The sequence below is a fragment of the Salvelinus alpinus genome, chromosome 17 (genome assembly GCF_045679555.1).
Source record: "Salvelinus alpinus chromosome 17, SLU_Salpinus.1, whole genome shotgun sequence".
NCBI classification, from domain to species: domain Eukaryota; kingdom Metazoa; phylum Chordata; class Actinopteri; order Salmoniformes; family Salmonidae; genus Salvelinus; species Salvelinus alpinus.
Genome location: NC_092102.1, coordinates 20,870,766 through 20,885,975, shown reverse-complemented (window position 1 = coordinate 20,885,975; position 15,210 = coordinate 20,870,766). Strand labels below are relative to the sequence as shown.

The following is a 15,210-nucleotide window of genomic DNA, read 5'->3' as shown; positions in this document are numbered from 1 at the left end:
GAATATTGGCCAATGTTTGAGTAATTGACACAATATTAAAGAGTAGGTCACTTGATAGATATTGAAGACTGTGAAAAGAAAGTGAAAAGAAATGGTTCACAACATTTTATACACACAGTAGTGCATAGTAACTACATAACAATAACCTAGATAATGAACTTGGTGAATGAATGGTGACAGATTATTCAAAAGGTATGATAGGCTTACATAGTACAGTCTTCTCTCTGTCTCCTGCAGAGGATGGCGTCTCCTTGGCCGGCTCGGTTGCCGGGGACAAGTCCGACACCCTCGGCTCTGCTGCCTCGGGCAAGAAGAGGGGTGGTGGACAGAAGAAGCAGATACAAGCCAACAAATCTGCTCTCCGAGCCCCTCGAGCTCTCTGCTGCCTCACCCTCAGTAACCCCATTCGCATGGCTGCCTTAGCCCTTGTTGAATGGAAATATCCTTCAATGATGATGTACCTCTGTGTGTGTGTGTGTGTGTGCGTCAGAGCATTTAAACCCCCTACTGTGTTGAGAGACCCTATTAAAGTTATCTCAATCGCGTACAAGCAGTCTACGAGACACAGAACTCTGTGGCCTTTTGCAAAACAGTAAATGCATTTTCAAAATGCAGTGGCCTTCTCAAAACATAAATACATTCATCATAACTATATTATACCACAAAAATTCCAAATACATTTATCAAAAGAGTGCAACCATACTTATCTCTTGAGTCCAAGCAGGCAAAACAGAAAGTTAGTCTGTCTTTTAAAAATCCCAATAGATCAGTACATTTTCTTTGTAGTCAGTAAATCATGACGATCAAAACTGGAAGTACAACTATCCAAAGGTGCAGAATTATGAGCAATTACTCTCTTTTTATGCATATTTCATCAAACAATTTCATACACGTCAAATCAAATATTATTCCTTATAAAAAAAATTAAATAAGGACATTGTGTGCAGGATTCAATTATTGTGATCATCACAATCCAAGTCCATGTATTCAATTCATAGGCTGGTTTGCTCATAGAAACACAAAATAGAAATAAGGATAGGTGATTTCAATAGAGTAACTCAACTGATATGAATGTATAGGCCTCAATCCACATCAAAACATAGCTCTATAATGTAGGGCTGGGATGATACCAATATCGCAATACTCGTTTGTGTCGTGTCAAGGAAAAAAAACACGAAGCGGATTAACTTCTTTGGAAAACTGCCCTAATGTTGGAAACAAATATAATTTTGTTGTCATCCAGAATCATATGTATTTATTATTAAGCTATAGCACACAACATTTTACATACAGCAGGTTTGTAAAGGACCAAAGGGTCAGATATGCTTTGTGTTTTCATTTTTGTAATGGAACAAATATTGCGATACTGGTATCATCACGGCCCTACTATAATGGAAGGTCAAAATGTTGGAGATGATGACTTAGGAGTAACCCAACTTAATTCGCTGCATCTCTGCATGTCCACAATGTTGAGAAAATATTCATAAAGACTAGACAGTCCCAACGTAACACTGAATTTTGTATTCATTGATGACATTTGTATTTAAAGTTTTGCAAAAAGTGGGCTTAGATATGCAAGTCAGGTACAAGACAAGAAAATGATCAGAAGTTCTGTAAATGTATTTGATCATTGCTGTTCTGCTGTAGATACGTTTCAACACAGATCCATGCTTGTACGCCATTGAGAAAAACTGTAAGTCAATGATGCATTCAATGTGGTGTTTAGCATTTACCCTTAACTGTGGTCCTGCAGACCTTTTGATATCTTCATTCTACTTGCTATATTTGCCAACTGTGTGGCCCTGGGTGTATCTAAACCCTTCCCCGAGGAGGACTCCAATTCCACCAACCACAACCTGGTGAGTTGGTGCACGGCGGCTGATACAGAGGCTGAGGTGTCAATCAGGGAGATCATAGAGGCTAAGGAGAGGGTTATTTTGGGAGTGCTATATAAGGACCAAACCTGGGTTAAAATAGAAATATTTGAAATCTGATTAATTTATCTTGCTTGGCGCAGTTGAATCAGTGGAATACTTCTTAAAGTGCAAGGACGTGAAAATACCGCCCCCTATCCCAAAGAAGTTAAAGTGCAAAATCCATCTGGGACTCAGGCAGGCTCAAGCAAATGCTCAAACTATTTGAACAATTTCAAATACTATTTGAACCCATGTCAATTGAATCAAATGACGAGAGGCGATCAGAAAAGCCTGGAAGCCTCGTTGTGAGATGTGGCATATCAAAGGATGTATCAAAATACTATGGAAAACAGGTAGATTACAACAGTTTCAGAGAAGTTAGTGTTGTAATCGTAAAGCATAATAGTGTTAAAGAGGAAAAGTTGGGGGTCTGACTCCATCCCCACGTCAAGCCCCTCAACCCCCCCCCACCCCACTCCCCTCTCTATGCCAGAGTTTAAGCTCACTCATAATAAACAAAAAGGTCTACATGAGCAGAATAAAGCAAGACATTTCGAGGTAGAGATATGGGGGACTATAGGATGCATACAGAAAGCAGGGAAGGTATAGACAATGTAATCTTTTAGTAGAGTGATATGAGGGAATTCCTCTAAGGGGAGTGGAGTGTGGGGATGGTGGGTAGTACACAACCTCATCATGCTGAGTCTGTCTAGTCCATCTGCTTGGCTGTGGGGCAGGACAGTGGTTGGTTAGTACTGTATTTAAATCCCTCCGGCGTGGATCCCTTTATTGGATTAGACTTGTGGAAGGGAACTCAGGCTGAAGTCTGACGCTTCACTGTAATACCCCCCCCCCCCCCCCCCTACCATAGGGATTCCAGTATGAAATCTTTACGGTAGTTTACAGCACATTAACACTCATAAATAACATACACTATATATACACAAGTATGTAGACACCCCTTCAAATGAGTGGATTCTGCTATTTCAGCCACACCCGTTGCTGACAGGTGTATAAAATCGAGCACACCGCCATGCAATCTCCATAGACAAACATTGGCAGTAGAATGGCCTTCACTAAGAGCTTAGTGACTTTCAACGTGACACCATCATAGGATGCCACCTTTCCAACAAGTCAGTTCGTTAAATTTCTGCCCTGCTAGAGCTGCCCGGTCAACTGTAAGTGCTGTTCTTGTGAAGTGGAAACATCTAGGACTAACAACGGCTCAGCAGGGAAGTGGTAGGCCACACAAGCTCACAGAACGGGACCGCCCGAGTGCTGAAGCGCGTAGCACATAAAAATCGTCTGTCATCGGTTGCAAAACTCACTACCGAGTTCCAAACTGCCTATAGAAGCAACGTCAGCAGATTAACTGTTCATCTGGAACTTCATGAAATGGGTTTCCATGGCCGAGCAGGTGCACACAAGCCTAAGATCACCATGCAGAATGCCAAGAGTCAGCTGGAGTGGTGTAAAGCTCGCCGCCATTGGACTCTGGAGCAGTGGCAACACGTTCTCTGGAGTGATGAATCACACTTCACCATCTGGCAGTCCAACGAATCTGGGTTTGGCGGATGCCAGGTGAACGCTACCTGCCCCAATGCATAGTGCCAACTGTAACGTTTGGTGGAGGAGGAATAATTGTCTGGGGCTGTTTTTCATGGTTTGGGCTAGGCCCCTTAGTTCCAGTGAAGGGAAATCTTAATGCTACAGCATACAATGACATTCTAAACAATGCTTCCAACTTTTGGTCATGTAGTATGGTGTTAAGAAATAATTATAGGGTAATTGTCCTCACTTCAGGGACTACATGATTTGAATAGAATGAAGCAATCGCTGTCTTCATTCATTACACTACAGCTTATCATAGTGAAGGTACTGTACCTTCTAATCTGTCACATCACCTTGTTTGACCAGGATGCTATAGCCAGCTTTTGGCTGCATTCCTATTCCAGCCTGATGCCTAGCGACTGTGGTGCCAAAGATTAGCAGCATTAAGAAGCATTAGTCCAAGGGTTACTGACTAGCGCTCTAGTGACTGGCTTATTAAGCCTGTTTTAGGCTGTAAGTTAACAGGGCTGAAGCTACTGTAATCACTACCTACAGGACAGACTGGCTACTTCCAAAATGGCTCCCTATTCCTGTGCACTAGTTTTGACCTAAAGTATACATGTACAGTATAAGCCATCAACGTGACAGTGCCTGGCTTCCTTGCCACCCCACATGCAGTAGATATATCAACATTAAACATTACATCCCTGAATATAACATATGAATTGGATATTAGACGGATATTAACCCTGCATTATGAACATCCACAGACATCTTGTAAAATGTCTTTACCTAATTTTCCCAACAGTTTTCTTTGCTCTTCACTGATTACAGTATGGACAAATGAGGAAGTATGTATATTTGACCATGCTGTCTTCTCCCTCTCTGTGAGTGCAGGAACAAGTAGAGTATGTCTTCCTGGTCATCTTCACCATTGAAACCTTCACTAAGATCCTGGCCTATGGCTTGGTCATGCACCCTAGCGCCTACATCCGCAGTGGCTGGAATTTGCTTGATTTTGTCATCGTTGTCGTTGGGTACGCTAGCTCATGTCTCCATTCCTCTTCTGTTACCCCCTCCATTCTGTTTATGGTGTTTTAGCTGTATTGTTTGTTGTGCGGCTGTTGTTGCAGGTTGTTCAGTGTGGTTGCTGAGGGGACGGCCGACCACAAGCCTGGAGAGGCCCACCACGCAGCAGGCAAACCAGGAGGACTGGATGTCAAAGCGCTCAGAGCCTTCAGGGTGCTGCGACCCCTTAGGCTGGTGTCTGGCGTACCCAGTAGGTTTGCGTGTGTGTGTACATGTGTGTGTGTGTGTGTGTGTGTGTGTGTGTGTGTGTGTGTGTGTGTGTGTGTGTGTGTGTGTGTGTGTGTGTGTGTGTGTGTGTGTGTGTGTGTGTGTGTGTGTGTGTGTGTGTGTGTTTCAGTAAAACCCATCTCTCTGCTGGGTGAATGTGTGTGTGTGTGTGTGTGTGTGTGTGTGTGTGTGTGTGTGTGTGTGTGTGTGTGTGTGTGTGTGTGTGTGTGTGTGTGTGTGTGTGTGTGTGTGTGTGTGTGTGTGTGTGTGCAGGTCTCCAGATTGTCTTGAACTCCATCATGAAAGCCATGGTTCCCCTACTCCACATTGGTCTGCTGGTCATGTTTGTCATCATCATCTATGCCATCATCGGCCTGGAGCTCTTCCTCGGCAGGATGCACAAGACCTGTTTCTACTTGGGAACAGGTAAAAAATCCACTTACAACACAAACAAGTATACTGCACTGTACTGTACATACACATCCTAACATTATATTAAAGAGTTGCATTTGAGTCATTGTACGCAGACAGGGGTAAACAAGTTATTTACATACAAGTTTGTTATCAGCTAATGCTTTGGAAGCCTGGATTTTATATGAGATTTCCATCTTTTTACTAAGAAGACTAAGACATTTGTTACGATGAGTGACTTCCTCATGTTGTCCTCTCTCCCAGAACTGAACGTGGATGATGACCCCACACCGTGTGCGTTTGCTGGGAATGGGCGCGATTGTGTGGGCAATGGGACAGAGTGCAGAGGACCGTGGGAGGGGCCTAATGGCGGGATCACCAACTTTGACAACATATTCTTTGCCATGTTGACTGTGTTCCAGTGTATCACCATGGAGGGCTGGACCGATGTGCTCTACTGGGTAATATCAGACTCTCTTTTTTTCTTGGCTGCATCATAAATGGTACCCTACTCCCTATAGTGTGTTACTTTGACCAGAGACCTGTGGACCCTGGTCAAAGGTAGTGCACTACATAGGGAAAGGGGTGTCATTTTGAAAATCACCCCTAGAACTTTTCTTCCTATTCTTAACTACTCCTCTGATTTAATTTTACTTAAATGATCTATCGTCACATAAATATGGAACAGTTTCTCAAACAATCAATCAATCAATCGAATGTATTTATAAAGCCCTTTTTAAATCAGCAGTTATCATAAAGTGCTTATACAGAAACCCAGTATATAAAACCCCCAATGCAGATGTAGAAGCACGATTAACAATCCTTAATCGCCCTCTCTCTTTCTGTATTCCTGCAGATGAATGATGCAATTGGCTTTGAAATACCCTGGGTGTACTTTGTCTCTCTGGTCATATTTGGCTCGTTTTTCGTTCTCAACCTTGTATTGGGAGTGTTGAGCGGGTGAGTGAGTGGAAGTTTGTATGGATGTTTGTCTTGTTACATTTGTGTGTGAAGGCCTTGTCCGAGTGTAGGTTGTGTGCTGACCGTCTATATGTGCGTCTGTACGTGTGTCTGTGTGTGCAGAGAGTTCTCCAAGGAACGAGAGAAGGCCGTGGCTCGTGGAGAGCTGCAGGACGCCCAGAATAAGAAGCAGATGGAGGAGGATATGTGTGGTTACATGGACTGGCTCATCGAGGCCGAGGATGTGGATGAGGAAGGAAACAAACGTATGGTTAACTGACTGACTGAGATACACACACATATAAACACACAAATAAATGCACACGCATACAAACACAGCCTTGCACCCATATAGTCAACCTTTCCTTTGTCTCCTAACAAGGTGCTGCTGTTGCCAAGAAGAAAATGATGAAGAAGTTTGGCTGGTATAAACACAGCGAGGACGGAGGTATAATGGCCTGCCACTCTTCTCACTGTTACTGTCTGTGTATTAATGCAGGAAAACTTAAATCCGTTTTACCTAATTTCTACCAGCATGTCACATGTGCAAACAGAAGAAAAAAACCCACCTTTATCGTCCCCACAGAGGCCCCACAGAGGTACGTTCATATCCCAACCACAAGTCATGGATTACAGGCAACATCCGCACCGAGCTAAAGGGTAGAGGTGCTGCTTTCAAGGAGCGAGACACTAATCCGGACACTTATAAGAAATCCCGCTATGCCCTCCGACGAACCATCAAACAGGCAAAGCGTCAATACAGGAATAAGATTGAATCCTACTACACCGGCTCTGATGCTTGTCAGATGTGGCAGGGCTTGAAAACCATTACGGATTACAAAGGGAAGAGCAGCCGCGAGCTGCCCAATGACACAAGCCTATCAGACAAGCTAAATGGCTTCTATGCGTGCTTCGAGGCAAGCAACACTGGAGCATGCATGAGAGCACAAGCTGTTCTGTGTGATCACGCTCTCCGTAGCCAATGTGAGTAAGACCTTCAAACAGGTCAACATTCACAAGGCCGCAGGGCCAGACAGATTCCCAGGACGTGTACTCAGAGCATGCGCTGACCAACTGGCAAGTGTCTTCACTGACTCTCAGGCGTGCATGCTTAGTCCCCTCCTGTACTCCCTATTCACCCACGACTGCATGGCCAAACACGACTCCAACACCATGATTAAGTTTGCCGACGACACAACGGTGGTAGGCCTGATCACCAACAATGATAAGACAGCATATAGGGAGGAGGTCAGAGATCTGGCAGTGTGGTGCCAGGATAACAACCTCTCCCTCAACGTGATCAAGACAAAGGAGCTGATCGTGGACTACAGGAAAAGGAGGGCCGAACACGCCCCCATTCACATCGACAGGGCTGTAGTGGAGCGGGTCGAGAGCTTCAAGTTCCTTGGTGTCCATATCATCAACAAACTATCATGGTCCCAACACACCAAGACTGCTGTGAAGAGGGCACGACAACACATATTCCCCCCCAGGAGACTGCAAAGATTTGGCATGGGTCCTCAGATCCTCAAAAAGTTATACAGCTGCACCATCGAGAGCATCCTGGCTGGTTGAATCACGGCCTGGTATGGCAACTGCTTGGCATCTGACCGTAAGGCGCTACAGAGGGTAATGCGTACGGCCCAGTACATCACTGGGGCCAAGCTTCCTGCCATCCAGGACCTCTATACCAGGTGGTGTCAGAGGAAGGCCCTAAGAATTGTCAAAGACTCCAGCCACCCTAGTTATAGACTACTCTCTCTGCTACTGCACGGCAAGCGGTACCAGAGCAACAAGTCTAGGTCCAAAAGGCTCCTTAACAGCTTCTACCCCCAAGCCATAAGACTGCTAAACAGTTAATCATACACCCGGACTATTTGCATTGACCACCTTTTTGTATGCTGCTGCTACTCGCTGTTTATTATCTATGCATAGTCACTTTACCCCTACCTACATGTACATATGACTCAATTACCTTGACTTACCCGTACCCCTGCACATTATTTTGGAACCGGTATCCCCTGTATATAGCCTAGTTAGTGTTATTTTATTGTATAACTTTTTTAAACTTTAGTTTATTTTGCTAATATTTTCTCACTCTGCAATGTTCTTTAAGGGCTTGTAAGTAAGCATTTCACGGTAATACCTGTTATATTCGGCGCATGTGACAAATACAGTTTGATTTGATTTGTACTACTTGGCTCTCTGTGATCTAATCTATGGCTCTGCTATGTGTTCAACAGAATCGGATTCAGACTCTGAATTTGAAGCATATCTAGATGACGACAATGGCTGCTGCGCATCTCTTATGTAAGGAAATAAACAAATGTATTTGAATTTCATTCTTTGTTAATTAGATGTCATTGTTATCAATGTTGTCATGTAATGCTTCTTTCTCCTTTTTTTCAGGGCTAAAATGATGGCCAACAGTTTCTGGTAAGTTGAGTAGGATAGCTCAGTTGTGTCTCTGACTATGATTCAATTATATGACATGCTGTTTTATCAAATCGATTCTTTAGTGAATAACAGTTCAAAGTTCATACGATGTTGCCATAATCAAATTCAAATTCAAATTCAAGCTGCTTTATTGGCATGAAAAACATTGTGTCAATATTGCCAAAGCAACAATGTATACAATATACATTGTAATACAATTAAAACAATGACAAATAATAATATATATATATATATATATATATAATCAGCTCATGCTATATTCTGGCTGGTCTAGTTGAAATTCACCATTCCAGCGTGGGGATCTGGTCTCATGTACATTTTGTTAGATAGAGTAGTCTTTCAACCGTTCGCAACCACAAGCCAGGGTTTGCTTAGTCTAACGTGAATTGGGTCACAGGGGTTTTTGTACTGGGGAAGAGAAGGGCGTGTTTCATCCCTCTCCAACCAATGTCTGTTCACTTGGGAGTGGCCACTGAGTGAGCATAAGTTTACTTATGAAAACAATTCTCTCATTTAGAAACTAATTGCGCAACAATTCCATGTGAATTCCATGTGAATTCCATGTGAATCTGATAACTAGAATGTGTAGACTTTCCAAGATACAATTTATGTCGTCCTATCATCAGATATAATGTCCCAGACAACAACTGATCTGACATCATATTCTTTAAGTACCAACGGACACTTTCAACTGGTTGAGAAAGGGAAATATTGTTCCATTCCCCAACCTTTTGATGTTACCATACTCTCTCTATGTTAACAAAGGGCTTTCCAAGAGTCCAGTCTGTATAGTGGAGAGAAAAGGGGGAAATGTATTTATGGGGGGGTCATAAACCTCACCCAACAGGGCAATGTCATGACAGTTCTAAGAATATACACAATAATGTTTTATTTTCCGGGTTTTTTTAAAAATGAGAAAGTACACTACACTACAGACTTTTGACAAAGCCGGTTTCTGACCCTTCCGCTCCTCATATAACTTGTCTCCTGTCTCTCACTTCACTCAGTGAACAGCTATGCCAACTGAACCACGCCTTTCGGAAGAACTGTCGTGTAGCAGTCAAATCCCAGAACTTCTATTGGCTGGTGCTTCTTCTGGTGTTTCTCAACACTGCAGCCAGTGCCTCTGAACACTACGGCCAGCCCAAGTGGCTCACTGAGATGCAGGGTCAGGATACACTCTCTTCTCTACATCTCTTCCTGTTATTCTTTCTCTCTCCACCTACCTGTATCTGTTCTTTTCTATTTGTTTCTGCATGTCCTCCTCCCTTCTTTCCTTTTCTCTAGGTCATTTTCTCCCTAATTCAGCAGGTTGAAATGTTGACATAGACGTCAGGAAAAGTATATCTAAATAAATAAATAACCTTTATTTTCCTTGGTCTTTTCTTCAGAGCGGGCCAATAAGATCCTGTTGATGTTGTTCACGCTGGAGATGCTGTTAAAGATGTACAGTTTCGGTTTCCAGATCCACTTCCTGGCTCTGTTTAACCGCTTCGACTGCTTTGTGGTGTGTGGTGGCATCCTGGAGACGGTCCTGGTTGAGTTGCAGATCATCCCTCCCATCGGCATCTCTGTGCTGCGCTGCGTCCGCCTGCTCAGGGTGTTCAAAGTGACACGGTCGGTAACTGCTGGCCTGGTCCCAGATCTGTTTGGTCTGTCTCGCTAGCCTGGTCCCAGATCTGTTTGGTCTGTCTCGCTAGCCTGGTCCCAGATCTGTTTGGTCTGTCTCGCTAGCCTGGTCCCAGATCTGTTTGTGCTGTCGTGCTAGCCTGGTCCCATATCTGTTTGGTCTGTCTCGCTAGCTCGGTCCCAGTTCTGTTTGTGTTGTCTTGCTCATATTGCCTACGGTCTTGCTAGCTTGGTTACATATCTGTGTGGGCTGTCTTGCTAGCTTGGTCCCAGATCTTTCCGGAATACACTGCTTTGCAATACAAACGCACTTCTGAAAGAACTATAGGGAATGTCACTCAGCAATTGATACATTTCATGCATGCATTCAGTATGGAAGGCTACTACATACCTTGATTTTTTACCCTCAAACACTGAAACTACCTGTTTCCTGTTTAGGCACTGGGCAGCCCTATCAAACCTGGTCAATTCCCTGCTCAACTCCATGAAGGCTATCTGCTCCCTGCTGCTCCTGCTTTTCCTCTTCCTCATCATCTTCTCCCTGCTGGGGATGCAGCTGTTTGGGGGCAAGTTCAACTTTGATGAGACTCAGATGAAGAGAAGCACATTCGACACTTTCCCCCAGGCCCTGCTCACCTGCTTCCAGGTGACTTAGAATTCTAACACTCCTCACACTACTATCGAAATCTACATGCTTTTCATTACAGCCGCCCTCTCTCTCTCTCTCTCTCTCTCTCTCTCTCTCTCTCTCTCTCTCTCTCTCTCTCTCTCTCTCTCTCTCTCTCTCTGTCTCTCTCTCTCTTTCTCTCTCTCGGTGTCTCTCTCTCGCTCTCTTTCTCTCTCTCGGTGTCTCTCTCTCTCTCTCTGTCTCTCTCTCTCTGTCTCTCTCTCTCTCTGTCCCCCTCTCTCTCTCTCTCTCTCTCTCTCTCTCTCTCTCTCTCTCTCTCTCTCTCTCTCTCTCTCTCTCTCTGTCTCTCTCTCTATCTGTCTCTCCCTCTCTCTCTCTCTCTCTCTCTCTCTCTCTCTCTCTCTCTCTCTCTCTCTCTCTCTCTCTCTATCTCTCTCTCTCTGTCTGTCTCTCTCTCTCTGTCTCTATTTCTTTCTTTCTTTCACTCTCTCTCCCTCTCCTTTTCTCCTCTGTAGATCCTTACAGGAGAGGACTGGAATGCTGTGATGTATGATGGGATCATGGCTTATGGCGGGCCAGTCTTCCCACAGATGATTGTGTGTGTCTACTTCGTCTCCCTCTTTGTTGTCGGCAACTGTATCCTTTCTGTTAACCAAGACAGAGAGAGTTGGTTATATATATAATCTGCTTTTGTACTATTTATTTATTTATTTTTATTTAACCTTTATTTAACTAGGCAAGTCAGTTAAGAACAAAATCTTATTTACAATGACGGCCTACAAAGCCATTGATTGTACACAAACCTCTATCAATACAGACTGTACTCTATAAGATCGGTATTCACTGATGTTGTCAAGCTCTTGGTCAATTCCTTGATATCTCTTGATCAGATATCCTGCTCAATGTCTTCTTGGCTATCGCTGTGGACAACTTGGCAGGTGGCGATGGTGGAAAAAAGCAAGTAGAGTAAGTATCACAGAAGCCAAACTAATAACATGTATAATTTGATGGTCTGGTTATATTACTGGACATAGCTAAGTAGCATCAGTAATGAGGAGAATAAGTAGACGGTGAACAAAAGCAAAGTGGTGAATGAATGGTTTTGCAGAGAGAAAAAGGATGATGAAGAGGACTGGGACGAAGATGAAGACAAAGAGGAAGATGCGGCGGTATGTACCTAAATGTTGTTTCAGGGGACCAACACATACAATATTTTCTACAGCAGCTACTCTTATGGGCTGCAACCTTATCTGTTGTGTCTGTGCTCCTCAGTGTTTTAAAAAATAGAAATAATCTCATGTTTGCATTTCTTTTTTGCTCGCTCTTTCCTTGTGCAGAATGAGATGGATGACTGGGAGGAGAATGAGGAGTTGAGAGCCATCGAGGGTCTGGAGGGTAAGTGTCATTCCGTTTACCTCAGAAGGGTTCTCGTCAGACTGTGTGACACATGGATTGCTCTCTAAATCGACTGATCTGATCAACTCCCCTCTCTAGGAATCATGCCTGTGAAGCCTGAATCCGCTCCAAAAGAGAAGATTGAACCCATTCCAGATGGGAGCTCCTTCTTCATTCTTGGAAAGAGAAACTGGTAAGTCACAGCCACAGAGTCCTATGGACCCTGGTCAAAATGAATGCACTATATAGGGAATTGTGTGTCATTTCAGAGCACCCATATCACTTGCATGGTCTCTCCTCTCCCCTCAGCCTTCGCGTGGCCTGTCATAATCTCATCCACCACTCCTACTTCACCAACCTCATCCTCGTCTTCATCATCGCCAGTAGTATTTCTCTGGCCGCTGAGGATCCAATCAGAGCTCACTCCTTTAGGAACAACGTAAGGCAAATTTTTAAAAATAAATCCCTCTAGATATCTACTCAGCCAACTGTCCGCCCTCACAACCAAGCACTACCTAAGGCCCAATCAATATCTATAGTCTACAACTGGCATTCAAAACTACCGTTCACACTCTCACTCAACTACCATATATCTACCCTCACTGCTCAATGGTTTCAACCAAAACTGCTGTTCTCATACTCACCTTACACTGCCCACCGGGGTTGGGTTAAATGCGGAAGACACATTTCAGTTGAATGCATTCAGTTGTACAACTGACTAGGTATCCCCCTTTCCCTTTCCACCATCAAATAGTGTTTCTGTATTGTTGTCATGATGCTGACGTAGGATATCGTCTATATCTTCAGATGCTTGGCTACGCTGATTATGCATTCACCTCCATATTCACTGTGGAAATCATACTGAAGGTAAAATGTGACCAGATATGCAGATGAAATGAGTCAAGCACTTTTGGGATTATACTACATTTTGGAATATTACTTCATTGTGAATTGACAATGATTTGCATAGGCTATCTTTCCTTCAGGCAGTATATCTATGTCTATCTATAAACATATATAGGAGTGCACATGGCAGTGTAAATACCATTTAGAATCACTCTTAACTCTTGTGATTTTTCTCCTTCTCCAGGTGACGGTTTTTGGTGCGTTCCTTCATCCTGGTTCCTTCTGTAGGAATGCCTTCAACCTCCTGGATCTGCTGGTTGTCAGTGTGTCTCTCGCGTCCTTCTTCCTCCAGTGAGTATCTGTCGGAATATTAGCCAAGCGGGCTCGAACCTCAGGCGCATAGCTGAAAAGCTTGTGCCTGAAGTCGAGTAGCAGGCCCATTGACAGTATGGTACAACCATTTTCAACTAACCTTTACTTAGCGATACTGTCTTCGTTATTCGGAAGGCACCGGTGTCTCATAAACTTCTGTTTCCATTTGCAGTTGGAACTCCAGAAACCAGAGAATAGATATTAAATTAACTTTTTGTAGAGAGTGAGAAATGGCCTCTCACGTGTAAATCTTTGTTTGTGTTGTTTGGATCGCACTGTGTGACGCCTTATTCTACATGTGGCTGTTTCGCTTACAAATGACTAGATCCTGCTAAGCTGTTGTGAAATGCCTGATGTCTGGCAGCTAAAATGGTGAGGAAACTCCTCATGCAGCGCAGACATTTCAATTAATATTTTTCTGAATATTCTCAGCTTTTTGGATTCCAGCTGCAACTGTGAACAGAAGTTTGTAAGACACTGGTGTCTTCTGTATCAAGAATGAAGAAAGTATCGCCAAGTAAATGTTGGTTGAAAATAACTGTACCAAGACTTTAATGGACCATCGACTCAACGGCCATCACAAGCTAGTTAGCTAGCTATACAGATGAATGTAAGATTTGACCAGCTATCGGTGTGTGTGTCTGTCTGTGTGTGTGTCTGTGTGTGTCTGTGTGTGTGTGTGTGTGTGTGTGTGTGTGTGTGTGTGTGTGTGTGTGTGTGTGTGTGTGTGTGTGTGTGTGTGTGTGTGTGTGTGTGTGTGTGTGTGTGTGTGTGTGTGTGTGTGTGTGTGTGTGTGTGTGTGTGTGTGTGTGTGTGTGTGTGTGTGTGTGTGTGTGTGTGTGTGTGTGTGTGTGCGTATTGTTATGTATACTGTATTTATTGTGTCTTACGAAATACATACCCTGGCTACACAATACATTTCCCATTTGCAAAGACAATAAAGTTTGAATTGAATTGGTTCTGTCCTAAAAGGGACATTGGAAGGATGATGAACTGCTGTTCCTTTACAGGTCAATGGACAGTATTGGCACTGATTATATAGACATAATACTGTAACAGCACTCTCTGCAGGTCAGACAAGAAAAGTGCTGTGTGGATCATTCCAACACTCGTATCTGCTTCTCCTATACTCTCAGTTCCAGCGCTATCTCTGTGGTCAAGATTTTCAGGGTACTCAAAGTGCTCAGGCCTCTTCGAGCTATCAACAGAGCCAAGGGACTCAAGGTAATCATTTGACCACTTTAACCACCTCTCTCTCTCTTTCTCTCTCTCTCTCAATCGAATTCAAGGGCTTTATTGGCATGGGAAACATACGTTTACATTGCCAAAGCAAATGGAATAGACAATTAACAAAAGGGAAATAAACAAGGGAAACATTAGTAAACATTACACTTACAAACGTTTTAAAAGAATATAGACATTTCAAATGTTATATTATTGGCTATGTACGGTGTTGTAACAATGTGCAAGTAGTTAAATTATGAAAGGGAGAACAAATAAACAGATAAATATAGGTTGTATTTACGATGTTGTTTGTACTCCACTGGTTGCCCCTTTCTCATGGAAACGGGCCACAAATCTTTCTGCTGTGATTGCACACTGCAGTATTTCGCCTAACAGATATGGGAGTTTATCAATGTTTGATTTGTTTTCAAATTCTTTGTGGGTCTGTGTGATCTGTGAGAAATATGTGTCTCTAACGTGGTCATACATTTGGCAGGAAGTTAGAAAGTGCAGCTCAGTTTCCAC

At 43.4% G+C, this 15,210-nt stretch overlaps 1 protein-coding gene across 1 annotated transcript in view; it reads left to right on the top strand.

Annotated features, from left to right (window-relative positions):
• The window catches only part of LOC139542458 (voltage-dependent L-type calcium channel subunit alpha-1D-like), a 32,890-nt gene that overhangs the window by 4,907 nt on the left and 12,773 nt on the right, over positions 1 to 15,210 (top strand). The window contains exons 2-24 of the mRNA XM_071347896.1: positions 238 to 457; positions 1,754 to 1,859; positions 4,365 to 4,504; positions 4,601 to 4,746; positions 5,037 to 5,189; positions 5,439 to 5,635; positions 6,031 to 6,134; positions 6,258 to 6,400; positions 6,517 to 6,582; positions 8,378 to 8,444; positions 8,544 to 8,570; positions 9,599 to 9,759; positions 9,983 to 10,208; positions 10,659 to 10,866; positions 11,364 to 11,484; positions 11,739 to 11,814; positions 11,957 to 12,017; positions 12,186 to 12,243; positions 12,343 to 12,436; positions 12,553 to 12,682; positions 13,051 to 13,110; positions 13,334 to 13,440; positions 14,598 to 14,685. Coding sequence (XP_071203997.1) covers positions 238 to 457; positions 1,754 to 1,859; positions 4,365 to 4,504; positions 4,601 to 4,746; positions 5,037 to 5,189; positions 5,439 to 5,635; positions 6,031 to 6,134; positions 6,258 to 6,400; positions 6,517 to 6,582; positions 8,378 to 8,444; positions 8,544 to 8,570; positions 9,599 to 9,759; positions 9,983 to 10,208; positions 10,659 to 10,866; positions 11,364 to 11,484; positions 11,739 to 11,814; positions 11,957 to 12,017; positions 12,186 to 12,243; positions 12,343 to 12,436; positions 12,553 to 12,682; positions 13,051 to 13,110; positions 13,334 to 13,440; positions 14,598 to 14,685 — 2,759 coding nt within the window. The remainder of the gene's footprint in view (positions 1 to 237; positions 458 to 1,753; positions 1,860 to 4,364; positions 4,505 to 4,600; positions 4,747 to 5,036; positions 5,190 to 5,438; positions 5,636 to 6,030; positions 6,135 to 6,257; positions 6,401 to 6,516; positions 6,583 to 8,377; positions 8,445 to 8,543; positions 8,571 to 9,598; positions 9,760 to 9,982; positions 10,209 to 10,658; positions 10,867 to 11,363; positions 11,485 to 11,738; positions 11,815 to 11,956; positions 12,018 to 12,185; positions 12,244 to 12,342; positions 12,437 to 12,552; positions 12,683 to 13,050; positions 13,111 to 13,333; positions 13,441 to 14,597; positions 14,686 to 15,210) is intronic.